The following is a 13,563-nucleotide window of genomic DNA, read 5'->3' on the forward strand; positions in this document are numbered from 1 at the left end:
TATATGTATATTTATGTGTATATGTATATATATATATATATATATATATATATATAATATATAATATTATATATATTATATATATTAATATTATATATTAATATATTATTATATATATTAATATTATATATATACATATATATATAATATTAATATATTATATATATACATATTATAAATATATGTATATATATAATATTATATATATACATATATATATATAATATTAATATATATATAATATTAATATATATATAGTGTTAAGCAAATTTTTGGCTCGTATTTTACTATGCATCGGAACGATCACGCTAATTGTTCGCTAAAAAATATTTTTTTTCTTTTTGTTTTATTTTCTTTTTTTTGCTTTTTTTTGTTTTTTTTTGTTTTTTTTTTCGTTTTTTTTTCGCATTCTTTTATACGGGCTATACGATGTTCGAAGGGAGTGTATAATTTGATTATTTTCAGTGAATTTACGTCCTTTCGTCTCATTTGGTCGCATATACGATTTTATCGCTTAATTAATTTCAGTGTCATTGAGAATGACACCTTGGTTTTATTTTATTTTATTATTTCTTTTTGTTCTTTTTTTTCTTTTGTACTGCCGTAAATCCGCTATTTTTGTTTTGTTTCATTTTCTTTTACTTTTGGGAAGACTTATTCATGGCTGACAATCTTATGACTCCCAATTTCCCTTTCAAAGATGTATGTACATATAGAATACATACGATGTATTCGAGAAAGATTTAATGATCCATTCTCTCTATGTGAAAAATATCAGATCCTAGTTTCGATCAGTGTGTCTCTCATTATCCTTTCTAATTTTCCTTCTCACTATTAAGATCATATCGGTATATACAGATTGGCACTGTTCTGCTCGGAATATGTTATTACCCATTTGAAAAGCCGTATTAGTTCCGATACGTAGTACAAGAGCATGCAGTGTAGATTTTTTAATACGACGAATTAGAATAAAGTATCTCTTATTTCGTAAACGGAGACTTCGGTTAACACTATCGTACAAAGTGTTTCATTTAAAGTCATGTACATTACGAGATAATGGAATCACTTCGACGATTGAAATCTAATCATTGAGAAATCAAAGTTATATATATATATATACTTCTTCCTTTCTCTCCATTTATCTTTCGTTTTATTTTTTTTCTGTTTCCTCTTTCCCTCCTTACTTAATTACGTTCCTCTTTCTGGTTCGTCGAAGTTTCCAAAATATTTATTTTACGATAAATCTTTGCTTTAAATCGATCACTTTGTACGCATGTACATACATGCATATGATCGCTTAAATAAGTATATACAAATGCCTAAGAAAAGTATCCGACATAATCTTATCCCATACACGTTTCTACGCTTTCTCTTTTTCCTTTCTCTTTTCTTTGATTTAATTTTATTCATATACCATAGGTTGAACACAATGATCGAAAATTTCAATCACAATAGACTTGTAAACTTATTAATGGCGTTACCATTTGATCGCTACTTCGTAATATCAGTGGCTAGTTAATTTTATAATTACTAAATGTCCGAAGGGCGAATGAAAATAAATTTTTCGTATTCGCCGCGTTTCGGGACGTTTTCTCGTGTGTTACACGCTGTTGAATCGTCTATATTTAACAACGTTTACAAATTTCGATCGATCTACTCCTTTCAAAAGTTTTCTTATCTAAATTGCTACATACAATATATACGTGCGCGTCTGGGTTGGAATAAAAAAAAAAAAAAACAAAAAATAAATAAACAAAGAAAAGAAAAACAACAATTAGTTTTGTCTTTGCGGAAGGAAGAAACACGAGATATGCGAGTGCGATTGAGTGAGTCGAATTCTATACAATAAGAGAAATATAGTATCTTTTTGATCGGAAGAAAGATTAAAAAAAAAAAAAAAAAAAGAAAAAAAAAAGAAATAAAAACAACAACAACAATAACAAAAGAAGAATGAGAAAAAAAAGAAAACAGAAGTATTAACTGTGCGTTGCATGTTCACTGTCCGTAAAAATTAGAGATAGTTTGTTAATAATACGATCGATTTTTAATCAACGCATCTTTATAAAACATAAAATGAAATGTACTTTCCTCTCTCTCTTTCTTTCTCTCTCTCTCCCTCCCTCTCTCCCTCCCTCTCTTTCTCTCTCTCTCTCTCTCTCTATCTCTATCTCTATCTCTATCTCTATCTCTCTTTTTCTCTATTCGACTTCGTTCCATTTGAACGTGAGGTAGAGTGATTCGGGAAACAGGAAAAAGTGAAATACCGTCGGTAAATAATGGAGTTTAGCAGAGAAGTCTTTGGCAGTAAAGATTTTGTTCCAATATGAAGAAATTCTGGCGAATTATTCGCCTGGTCGCTGTGTTCTTTTTTCAAGCGCGATGTCTTACTTTGCACCTGGTATTTTTCCTAAAACCTAAAGGAAAATAAATAAATGATAAGGAGAATAGATAATATTATGTAAACGTTAGCTTAAATTTACATGTACAATGAATTTTTTACCTTTGATAGATCAACACCTGTCAATGCTTGAACCGCTGGAGGTACCTGACCCACTAAACGTGTGATTTCATTGCTCGTCGTATCACTTCCACTTAACAGAACTATTTCTTCTATTCTTGCTAATGGTGCTGCAATTTCGGCAGCGATCTATAAATAGGAAAAAGAAAAAATTAGAAAAAATTCATGTAATTGTATTGAAGTAAATTATACGTAGGATTACTTCATTTGACAAAATCTAATACGACCTTCCGAAAATCGGTCAATGAGAAATAAATTTTTGAAAATTTGCAAAACTTTTTCAAAAGATTATCGCCGGACAGTATGAAATACTTTACAAGAAATATTCAACGATTCATGAATTGAAATTTTGAAGTAACATATACAAGAAAGAAAAAACAAAAAAATAAAAAAGAAACATAAAGAAAAGAATGACAAAAATTTCTACAAAAGTTTATAGAACGGAAGTCGAGTTTTAACGTACATATATGATGTACATATATAAGATTTGTTTCTTTACCTTCGGCAGGGCGTTCAAAGCGATATTGAGTATCGCCGCCTCGCCATATTTCTTGTAAATTGCAGCCTTCATCCGCATACGTTCAGCTTCTGATATTCCAACGGCTTCCAAAGCTTGAGCTTCGGCTTCTCCGATTAATCGAATCCTCTCGGCCTCGGCTTTAGCTGCGCTTACTGTTTGCGTTCTGTTCATTTAAAGATATATTATACGTGATATATTAGAATATACATGTTTATGTACATAAGTAGGTAATTATGATTAAGTGGACTAAGTTATATATTTTTCTTATTGAAAGTTATTTTATAAATTTCATTCACTTTATATAAAAATATAAAACTTTGAATTTGTGTCTAATAAAATATATTTTTTCATTATGTAAGAAAATATTTTTCACAGTATTTTGATGTTATAATTTTATGATAAATTTTGTATGTAATAATGAATCTTTACGAGTATAGTGTAAAAACATGTGTTATTTTTATATACTTCATATGAATTAGATTATTTTCAATATTATTCAATAATCTTGAAAATGATCTACAGCGAAAAATATTTTAGTTTTATTCAAAAAAGGCAATCATAAACAACGTTACTTATTTATTAATTTTCTAATTATAATCATGTTAAATTAAGTTAGATTAATATTGGATATTTTTTCTTTTTCTTCTTCTTCTTCAATAAAGGTATTTTATTTCTGTGATGTTTTGAGAGTATGAAAATATTGATGATAAATTGACAAAACGTACGATAACGTTTGTTAACGGTAACGATATCCATTATATCCTCTTTTTTTTGTAAGTACGGATAATTGCATAGTGGTTATATTTCCACAAAAAAAAAAAAAAAAAAAAAAAAAAAAAAAAAAAAAAAAAAAAAAAAATAAAAGAAGTATACTAAAAAGTATGTGACTCAGTTCAATATCAAAATTGTTTCAATGACCAATTTTGCAAAGTTAATTAATGATACATTTTTAATATTTTTTATTTTTTTTTTTTTATTTTAAGTTACTCTACGTTATCAAGATATAAATAATTGTAATATAAAATAAATCATAAAATAATATTTTTTCAATTTTTTTGATTTAATCCGCTGCGATAATAATCATTACATATAATCCTTTATGAATTCTTAAAATGTTACAAAGAATAATTTGAACTTTTTCATGTACATATATGAATTTTATTTTTTTTATGCACTAAATTATATACGCAAACGATAATTTTGCGCTTTTAAATTGTTTTCAGATAAAAGAAAATAGAAAAAATGTTAAGTATGTTTCACCTTTTTCCTTCGGCCACTTTTCCAATTTTATAATGTTCTGCCTCGGCTGGTAATCGCACAGTACTTTGAAGTTCGTGTTCCTTTCGACGTACCTCCTGTTCCTCTACTTCGATTTGTTTACGCCTCTCGACGATTTCTATCTGTATCTCTTCATTCCGTATCCGTTGCCTTATTTTCGCGGCTTGTAGTTCGTAAGCGAGCTGGGCTTCGGCTTTCTACAGAAGTGTAAAACAGTAAAGAGAAATAAATAGAAAAAAAAGAAAAAAAAAAAAAAAAAAAAAAAAAAGGGAAGAAAGAAAAAGTGATTTATAGGTACGTATTAATAGGTTTTAAAAGTGATTACGCATGGTTTTACTTACAGCAGTATTGACCTCCTGATCGAAATTAGCCTTTTGCAATTGGAAGAGCCTCGCGTTATCTTCGATCTTCGTGTCGGTGTTGTACTTAATGTCCATTGCCGCTTTCTCGCACTCGGCTTCCTGCGAACAAGTAAATTTTACGATCTTTATTGCTTAAGCATATTTACCAATTCGTTGAATAATGGATGCATCGAAGCGAGCATATATTTTGAAAAGCAAAACTTTTTCTTCTGATAAAAAGAGTTGTGTTAAAAGGAATAAATAATATTGATGGAGTTGGATGAATATTGTCTCTCTCTCTCTCTCTCTCTCTCTCTCTCTCTCTCTCTCTCTCTCTCTCTCTCTCTCTTTCATTCTAAATTAAAATAAAAAATAAAAACAAAAGAAATAAAAGAAACATACGCGTATGCCAGCATCACGATTGGCCTCAGCGACACCAACATCGGCATCGCGTTTAACTGCTGCGGTTTGAGCTTTTCCGAGTGACGCCAAATATTGAACGTCATCGTAAACGTCCTTTATAGTGAACGAGAGGATCTCTATGCCCATACGGCCGACATCAGGTGCTGCGACTTCTCGTACGAGAGCAGCAAATTGATCGCGATCTTTGTAAACCTCCTCGACCGAGAGCGTGCCTGGAAATAAAAATTTTTTTTTATTGAAAAAAAAAGGATCAAGGAAAAGAAAAAGAAGAAAGGAAAGAAAAATAAAAAGAAAGAGGGGAAAAAAAATGAACAAAATGAAAGCCCAAAAATACGTCATAGCGCATTCTTCAAAAGCAATACTCCGCAATCCTTATTCTTTCGTTTCGTCGTGGATAAACACGATCTATTTTCACGATATGTGGCAATGATTTTATTTCTAACATCATGAGATAAAGCCATGAAAAATATCAATAAATCCGATCTTAGAAGTTAATTATCACCTAAAATTGCACGTAAATGACCCTCGAGGGTGGACAATATAGTTGATTTTATTTCGTGGACACTCTTTCCGAGAAATTGTTCGCTGGCAGTATGTAAAAGCTCGTCGGCCTTCATGATCTTGCACTGGGCTACTCCGGTGACGGTCAGTGGTACTCCTTGGGCTGTCTCGACGTTCTCGCAAACTGGATTTAGCGTCATTACTTCGAGCGACAATCGTTGGACATCTGTGACGAACCACCAAGTGAAAACATAACCACCGACTATTGTCTTCTTCTTCATTGATCCGCAGCATCCTCCTGTGAAATAAAAAAAAATCGCAACGATATAATTTACATTTTTATCGTGATAATAATGTCATGGAATATTATCAAATTGAGAATTATCTAACTTCTTTTAATTTTTTTCATTCGAATGGAGGCGTTAGATTTGTCGCGTGTTGATTACATTCATTATAGACGATTATATATTTTTTGATAATTTAAACGTTGCTCTTTTCTTTTGTCGTAGACGCATATTGGACGATTAAATAGTCTCTATACAGTACCAATACGAAATGGATTTCATAGAAGTCGAATGTGTTTTGTATTTTCATTTTGGAAAACAAAAAGGAAAAAGATTATTTTGGGTTTATTCGTAATACTAAGCCGTAAATTTTTTAATGGGCAAAATTTTATAAACTGTTCGACAGTTTAAGTGAGTGTACATGAGAAGTTCTTTAATTACTTTTGAACGAGTGATGAAAGTTATGATAAGTTTTTTATTGGACTTAGAATTTCTTATAGAAATACTATGTTACGGCTATCCCATCGAAGAAAAGATTGTCTATAATTTAACTTTAAGAGATAGATAATAATATTAGTCTTGAAGTTAACCATTTATTTATTGAAAATATACATATAATAATTTAACTAATTAAGCGTCGAAACGGAAAAAAAGATCTCTATATTTCTTATTTATCATCATTAAACTAAATTTGGATCTTCAGCATATCATTGTCCTAATGTTAAAACAAAAAAAGTATTATGACACAGGGATTCAAAAAATATTCCTATTAGAAGGCATTACATTAGAATTAGTTTGAGTACGGTAATATCTTGGTAAACATATACGCCTCATAATATTTATTATCTCTATGTGAGCAATGAATTACTATTTCTAAGTTTTCTAAATGACGAGAAAAATGACAAAAGAAAATATTTGTCTTTATCTATTTCCTTTTTCTCGTCATTTTTCTCCCTTAGTATTTGCAGTAACGATTCCTCAAACGAGCTTTTAAAAATTTTCTTTCGTTTAGTTACATTGGCATTAGATTACAATGAGGTAACAGGGGAAACATGATTTATATCCTCCGTTTTTTCAATTACATTTTCATCGCCATTTCTGTTGTTGATCGTAGATTCAAAATTGCTGAATATGTTTCTACTCTTGATAAATAGAGCAAAAATAATGATTGATCGAATTATAAATATTTATCTCACTTTTTCCCCTTCCTGTTTCAGATGGCACACTTTTTTATTCGTCATATTCTCATTGCATGTCCTTAAATTTTTCCATTATATTTTTTATATTGTAATTGCTTATCTGTGAAAAAAAATTCACATTGTAATGACATAAACGTATGGCCAATGCCATTGATATTTGTAGAGGACGAGGCATATGTTTTCTTAAAACATATTATAATATTCCAATAGAAACTTATCAGTAAAAAAACTTTAGTTTTTTTTAGTAATTTTAATAACTATAAAAAAATTAATATTTTTAAGTATAGATTATTAGCTAACAATTTGCGAATATTTAATATTAACATCTGATATCAATATTGAATTTTGCGATAGTATTGGAAAAAGGCGCTGTATTCTTCATAATTATGTTAGAAAACACGAAGTAATTCGTTTTGAAAATACTTTCTATTAATATCCTTTGGAAAATATTGTTCCTATTAGAAGAAGAGGCAAAATTCGGTGTGATGATGTCAGAGAATACATTTACCTAATTATTTCATCTTATCACTGAGATGCATTCCACGGCAATATGAGAATATGTAATATTGTTTAAAATTTAATGTAATCTCGAGGCACGGACGAGTCAACGTAGACTTTTGTAAAATATAAAAAATGTACTTATTTACATAATGTGCTGAATGAAATTAAACCTAATCGATAAATAATAAGAAACTTACTCTTTTCATTTTTATCTGTATCAGTTAGATTATTCAAATTTTCAACAAATTTTTTACACAATTCTACCCATAATTTCTTTTTTTTTTTTTTCAATTCTTATCAAAATATTTTTTTAATATATTATTGCTCGTTTCTCAATCTCTCTAATGAATATTTCAATATCCAACGGCATGTTGTTTGATTTGATTTTAAAAATACTGTTACTTGCTACTCTCATTAAAGTAACGAGTGTAAATGGTAACGAGTTTTTTAGAATATAAATCAAACAACATAGACTTAAAACATATGTGGTCTCTATGAAATCCGTTTCGTACTGAATTTCGTACTGAAATCGTATAGCAATAACTATACATATAACTATACATCACTTTTAAGTGATCAAACTATTTAATCAGCCATCATAAAAGTTGTTAATACGTGGGTAGGCCTTGAGGCGACATGTGTGATCTATTTCCAACCTGCAGGTATCAGAATATGAGAAATATTTTAATTTCAAATTTAATCTTTTACTTTAAATAACAGGAGATAAATTGTATTTATGATTTATTTCATTTTATGAATTAATCCTTTTATTTCACGTTTATCAAAGATATCTTCGCGTATAAAGAAAAAAATAACTTTATTTTTTGAGTGAAAATAAGAAGTCGGACTAGAGAGTAAATTATTGATTGATAAATTATTTATTATTATTACTATTACTATTATTATTATTATTACTATTATTATTATTATTACTATTATTATTATTATTATTATTATTATTATAATTATTATTATTATTTATAATAATAAATGCCGATAAGACAACATTGTAACTAGGAAGCTTGATTCTCTTATGCCTTGTAAAGCACGTCTCGCTTCCCTGCTCTTGTCACAACTAAAAGTAGGTCAGAGAGGCCGCACCGTTCTTCACGATGAGACCAATGGCTCGTGACGTCAAGAACACGATTCCCTGAACATTAACTCGCGATCGTCCTTCGTTTACGTGAGATATCTCACGTAACGCACTTGATCGAGCGAAACTTTTAAAACATTCTTCACGACCATTCATCCTTCTTACTAAAATGGATTGAACACTTTTGAATCGAGTATCGTAATAAGAATATATTTTCACTGAATATCATAATTATTGTTGTAAAATAAGAGAATAGGAGAAGAAAAGAAAAACGAAGTTCCAAAAAGAAAGAAAGAAAGAGGAAAAAAAAAAAAGAAAAAAGAAGGAAATTTACTTCCGTTAATAGTTTTTCTCTAACAAGTTGACGAACGTAATTGTTTTCTTAATAGACTCATTATCGTCGTCGTATAGCGTTTTTCTTTCCTTTTGTTTTTTTTTTTTTTTTTGAAAACATTCTTAAGATAACAATAATGACGATAATGATGATGACATGACAAGAACGACGATGACGAGCATATTAAACAATTGCTTTCAAAATTATATCTAGATCTAAGATAGATCCAATATTTTTATCATTTTTGAGTATGAGAAGATAATAATTCAAAAAGAAAATTTGAAAAGGAGAGAGGAGAAATGGAGAGAGCAAAAAAAAAAGAAAAATGTGACAGAGAAAGGCAGAGAGGGAAGTCGATGACCGTTATGCGAGAGGCACGTAGCTTCGAAACCCGTTCGCTTTGAAGGTAATAGTATAACTCTAGAATACAATCTCAATGGATCCAGCATGCTGATAGTCGCGTCCGTAGTAAGGTCATGGTCATTCTTACGAGGTTGCCCTTCGGGTTCGTTCGATTGTCTTCTCTTCGTAAGGTCTATATCCTTTCGTTCTTTACTTCGACCTAAAGAATACGAATTCTCGCGTGGAAAAATTAGTTATTACGAAATTTTACGTGAATATGGTTAATTATTTAATCACACAGAAATACAACTTAAGAACAATATAATAATAATATTTCTCAAAAGTACGTGCCTGTGAAGTGTGTGATGATTGTATAATGAAACATAAGAAAAAGATTATATACGTGATATTGTGAAGAAATTTTTCATTATGAAGTTAAAAAAATCGCTTTTTTTTTTTGTAACCAGTTGATTCGTTTCTCCGCAAAAAAAAATCTATAATATCCATTATTAATACGCTTAAACGATCTTGGAATTAGAATCGTACAAGTGGCGGCACAGAAACCTAGAAAACGATCGAGAAAACGAACGGGGAAACCTCTCAAAGACATTGTGATACTATATAGGGAAAACAAAGAATTTCGATCTAATATGGAACAATAACCTATGCGACGAAGGTATATATCGGAATTATATGAACTAACTAAATGGAAATATCCTCTAACAGGTTCTTTTTTTTTCTTTTCCTTTTCTCTTCTTCCTTTTTTTTCTTTTTTTTTTCTTTTTTTTTTTTTTTTTTTAAATTCGAATTTCCACAAATTTTAACGACCTTAATCCATAGACTTTCGATACTGAGAGTAAAAAATAACAGGAATTAAGAACTCTGCTCGACGTTTTATTTATGTGACGTCCAGAAAATTGTCGAAACTTTACATTGATAGTGAATTACTTAACAGTCGAAAGTTTTCTGCTTCATTGTTATTCACAACGACATACTTCATGGTCTTTCGAGACAATTGAATTTTTAAACGATGATACGATGATACTCAGTATATTGGTATCGATTCTACAGGAACAACGTGTCTTAAGAAAGTCTTGGAAATGCTTTCGATTTATTGTAAATTATACGCTCCATTGTATCTTTTTTATAAAAAACAAAAAAATAAAAAAAAAGATATAAATAAATAAAAAAAGATAAAAGAAAAAGAAAAGTATTTCGTAAATTATTAAATAAAATCAACTTTACTTTTGCAGAAGCTATAAAATAAGTCATAATGGGAACAGAAAGTGCATTGATTGGAGGCTTCTCTACGACAAGCACTGGACTATCGTGGTTTTTTTCAGTTTTAACTGCAGCAATACTTTATTTCCATTATGAAGTCTTAGACAACGAGGCACCACCTATTGATGTTCCTTCTGAAGAATTATTAAGATCTTACGATTTTATCATAATTGGTGGTGGATCGGCAGGTATCTATCGTTAAAATGATTATTAAATTTATGAGATCTTCTTACTTCTCATCTATTCGTTACAATCGAATGAAATTGATTGCGTTTTACTTTTAAGATCAAATTATTTTGTGATATTGCAATGACAATTGACCTGAGTATGAAAAATTTCTCTTTTCATTTTTAAAAAATTGTAATAATTGTTAATCACTATATTTCGATGATATTATTAAGAAAGATTGAAATCGTATACGTTATGAAGAAAAATTCGGATAAGTCGAATTATGATTAATATTTTATGTTTTAAAAGAATACACGTAACAGTTATTTTTTTCCTTTTACATTACATATTGATAAGACTATATTAAATAGTTGACTGAAATAACGACGATATCTAGAACGATGAAAATTACCGACAATTTTCTATTATGTATATCCGTTTCAGGTGCCGTTGTAGCGAATCGTTTAAGCGAAATCAACAACTGGAACGTGCTACTCCTAGAAGCTGGAGGACAGGAGACAGATATATCGGACGTACCTCTTCTTGCTGGTTATCTTCAACTAACTCAACTCGATTGGCAGTATAAGACAGAACCTCAGAGTACTTATTGCTTGGGTAAGTATTACTGAACTGGATCTTGATAATTTTTCTTTTTTTTTTCTTTTACTAACATGTAACATAATGTGATCGTATAGAGTCCGCATCGAAAGTTTTCATTCGAAAGAGTTAGAAATCTGTCGAGTCTTGCTACATCGAATACCAATGAAAGTATTGCAATCGTTTCAGCAATGGAAAATGAACGTTGCAACTGGCCTCGTGGTAAAGTGATCGGTGGTAGCAGCGTTCTAAACTACATGCTTTATCTTCGTGGAAATAAAAAGGACTATGACTTGTGGGAGCAGCAGGGTAATCCTGGTTGGAATTCGAAAGAAGTACTTTATTATTTCAAGAAGTCCGAAGATAATCAAAATCCATACTTGACACGTACATCGTATCATTCGAAGGGTGGTTATCTAACGGTTCAAGAAGCACCATGGCATACACCATTGGCGGCAGCGTTCATTCAAGCTGGTCAAGAGATGGGTTACGAAAATCGTGACATAAATGGAGAATATCAGACTGGTTTCATGATCGCACAGGGTACCATAAGACGTGGCAGTCGATGTTCCTCATCAAAGGCTTTCTTACGTCCTATAAGACTTCGTAAAAACTTGCACGTTGCATTGAACTCACACGTGACCAAAATACTGGTCGATCCCTATTCTAAGAAAACATACGGAGTAGAATTTGTCAGAGATAAGAAAGTTTTTCGCATATATACGAAAAAAGAAGTGATCGTGTCCAGTGGATCCATCAATTCTGCTCAGCTCCTGATGTTGTCAGGTTTAGGACCAAGAAAAGATTTACTTAAACACGGTATTCCGATAATACAAGACCTAAAGGTAGGTCACAATCTACAAGATCACGTTGGTTTAGGTGGTCTCGCTTTTCGAGTGAACAGTGAAATTTCTATGGTCGAAAAGAGACTTCACAATGTGCAAGCTGTCATACAATACGCACTTTTAGGTGATGGTCCTTTGACCGTTTTAGGTGGTGTTGAAGGAGTAGCCTTTATTAATACTAAGTACGCTAATGCCACGGAAGATTTTCCAGATATCGAGCTACATTTCGCATCAGGCTCGATAAATTCAGATGGCGGTAGACAATTACGAAAGATCGATGGGGTAAAGAAGAGTTTTTATGATGCAGTTTTTAGTCCGATTAGCGAAAAGGACGTTTGGAGCGTGTTACCCATGCTTTTGAGACCTAAGAGCAGAGGTATTATCAAATTAAAAAGCAAAAATCCGTTCGATCATCCCTTGATTTATACTAACTATTTCAAAGAACGCGAGGATATAGCGACCCTTATTGAAGGTATCAAGATCGCTATTGCACTTAGCAAAACTCGAGCTTTTGAAAGATTCGGTAGTGAACTTTATTCGAAACCATTTCCCAATTGCAAGGATATACCACAGTACACTGATCAACATTGGGAATGTATGATTAGATATTATACGCATACGGTTTATCATCCTGTTGGTACTTGCAAAATGGGACCGTATTGGGATCCAGATGCAGTGGTCAACCATAAGCTTCAAGTTTACGGAGTAAGTGGCCTTCGTGTTATCGACGCTTCTATCATGCCCAACATTGTCAGCGGTAATACCAATGCTCCAGTGATAATGATCGCCGAGAAGGGTTCTGACATGATTAAGCAGTACTGGTTAAAGAAGAAGAATCGAGGCTAAAGCACGTACTTGGAAAAAAAATATCAAGATGGAGTAGAACTTTTCTACGAAAAGTGATATCACGACCATCATTTTTTAAACAATTTTAGATTAAAAACAAGTGATGTTTTATGTTAATAATTTAATATATTTTTATTGTTTTGTCAATTATTATTTATTGTCCAGAATATCTAATGATTGTGACATCATTTCAAAGTACAATAAACTTTATATACGGCTATGTATTTGATAGTAACATAAATTGTAATTTATGTATATTATCGTTTTTCATAAAGACATCAACGTTATCTTCAGATATGTTATTGTATGACATATTTTAGTAAAATGAATAATTGTAAAAAATATGTAAAGACATAAAATAATATATGAAGTAAATATATAATATTAAATGTATAATTATCGAAATTTTGCATTGATACTAAATTTATTTGTAACGGTAAGATTGCTGACACGACGAATAAAGAGAATATCGAGGTCAATTTATGTGCATTA

At 30.7% G+C, this 13,563-nt stretch overlaps 2 protein-coding genes across 3 annotated transcripts in view; one reads left to right on the plus strand and one right to left on the minus strand.

The window, feature by feature from the left end:
* Positions 1–263: 263 nt before the first annotated feature.
* The window catches only part of Flo2 (flotillin-2), an 85,610-nt gene continuing 72,310 nt past the window's right edge, over positions 264–13,563 (minus strand). Inside the window, exons 2-8 of the mRNA XM_085656236.1 lie at positions 5,583–5,879; positions 5,060–5,292; positions 4,658–4,777; positions 4,299–4,513; positions 3,018–3,201; positions 2,501–2,647; positions 264–2,414 (exon numbers count right to left, since the gene is read on the minus strand). Of these exons, the coding sequence (XP_085512362.1) occupies positions 2,385–2,414; positions 2,501–2,647; positions 3,018–3,201; positions 4,299–4,513; positions 4,658–4,777; positions 5,060–5,292; positions 5,583–5,879 (1,226 nt within the window). The 3' untranslated portion in view covers positions 264–2,384. The remainder of the gene's footprint in view (positions 2,415–2,500; positions 2,648–3,017; positions 3,202–4,298; positions 4,514–4,657; positions 4,778–5,059; positions 5,293–5,582; positions 5,880–13,563) is intronic.
* On the plus strand, positions 4,471–13,290 carry LOC118449480 (glucose dehydrogenase [FAD, quinone]). 2 transcript variants are annotated; one of them, XM_035884055.2, is made up of 4 exons: positions 4,471–4,610; positions 10,588–10,803; positions 11,228–11,398; positions 11,570–13,289. In XM_035884055.2, exons 2-4 carry the CDS (start codon positions 10,608–10,610, stop codon positions 13,069–13,071), a joined length of 1,869 nt encoding a protein of 622 aa, XP_035739948.2. In that variant the 5' UTR covers positions 4,471–4,610; positions 10,588–10,607; the 3' UTR covers positions 13,072–13,289. The 2 variants fall into 2 exon arrangements, with proteins under 2 accessions (XP_035739948.2, XP_085512360.1); XM_085656234.1 differs by lacking the exon at positions 4,471–4,610 and having other exon boundaries at positions 10,593–10,803; positions 11,570–13,290.

Source organism: Vespa mandarinia, chromosome 3 (genome assembly GCF_050613455.1).
Source record: "Vespa mandarinia isolate Hongniang chromosome 3, ASM5061345v1, whole genome shotgun sequence".
NCBI classification, from domain to species: domain Eukaryota; kingdom Metazoa; phylum Arthropoda; class Insecta; order Hymenoptera; family Vespidae; genus Vespa; species Vespa mandarinia.

Coding starts and splice junctions, on each gene's coding strand:
- LOC118449480 (XM_035884055.2), top strand. CDS start 10,608: ATGGGAACAGAAAGTGCATTGATTGGAGGCTTCTCTACGACAAGCACT. Junction 10,804..11,227: donor AATTGGTGGTGGATCGGCAG/GTATCTATCGTT, acceptor TATCCGTTTCAG/GTGCCGTTGTAGCGAATCGT. Junction 11,399..11,569: donor TCAGAGTACTTATTGCTTGG/GTAAGTATTACT, acceptor CAATCGTTTCAG/CAATGGAAAATGAACGTTGC.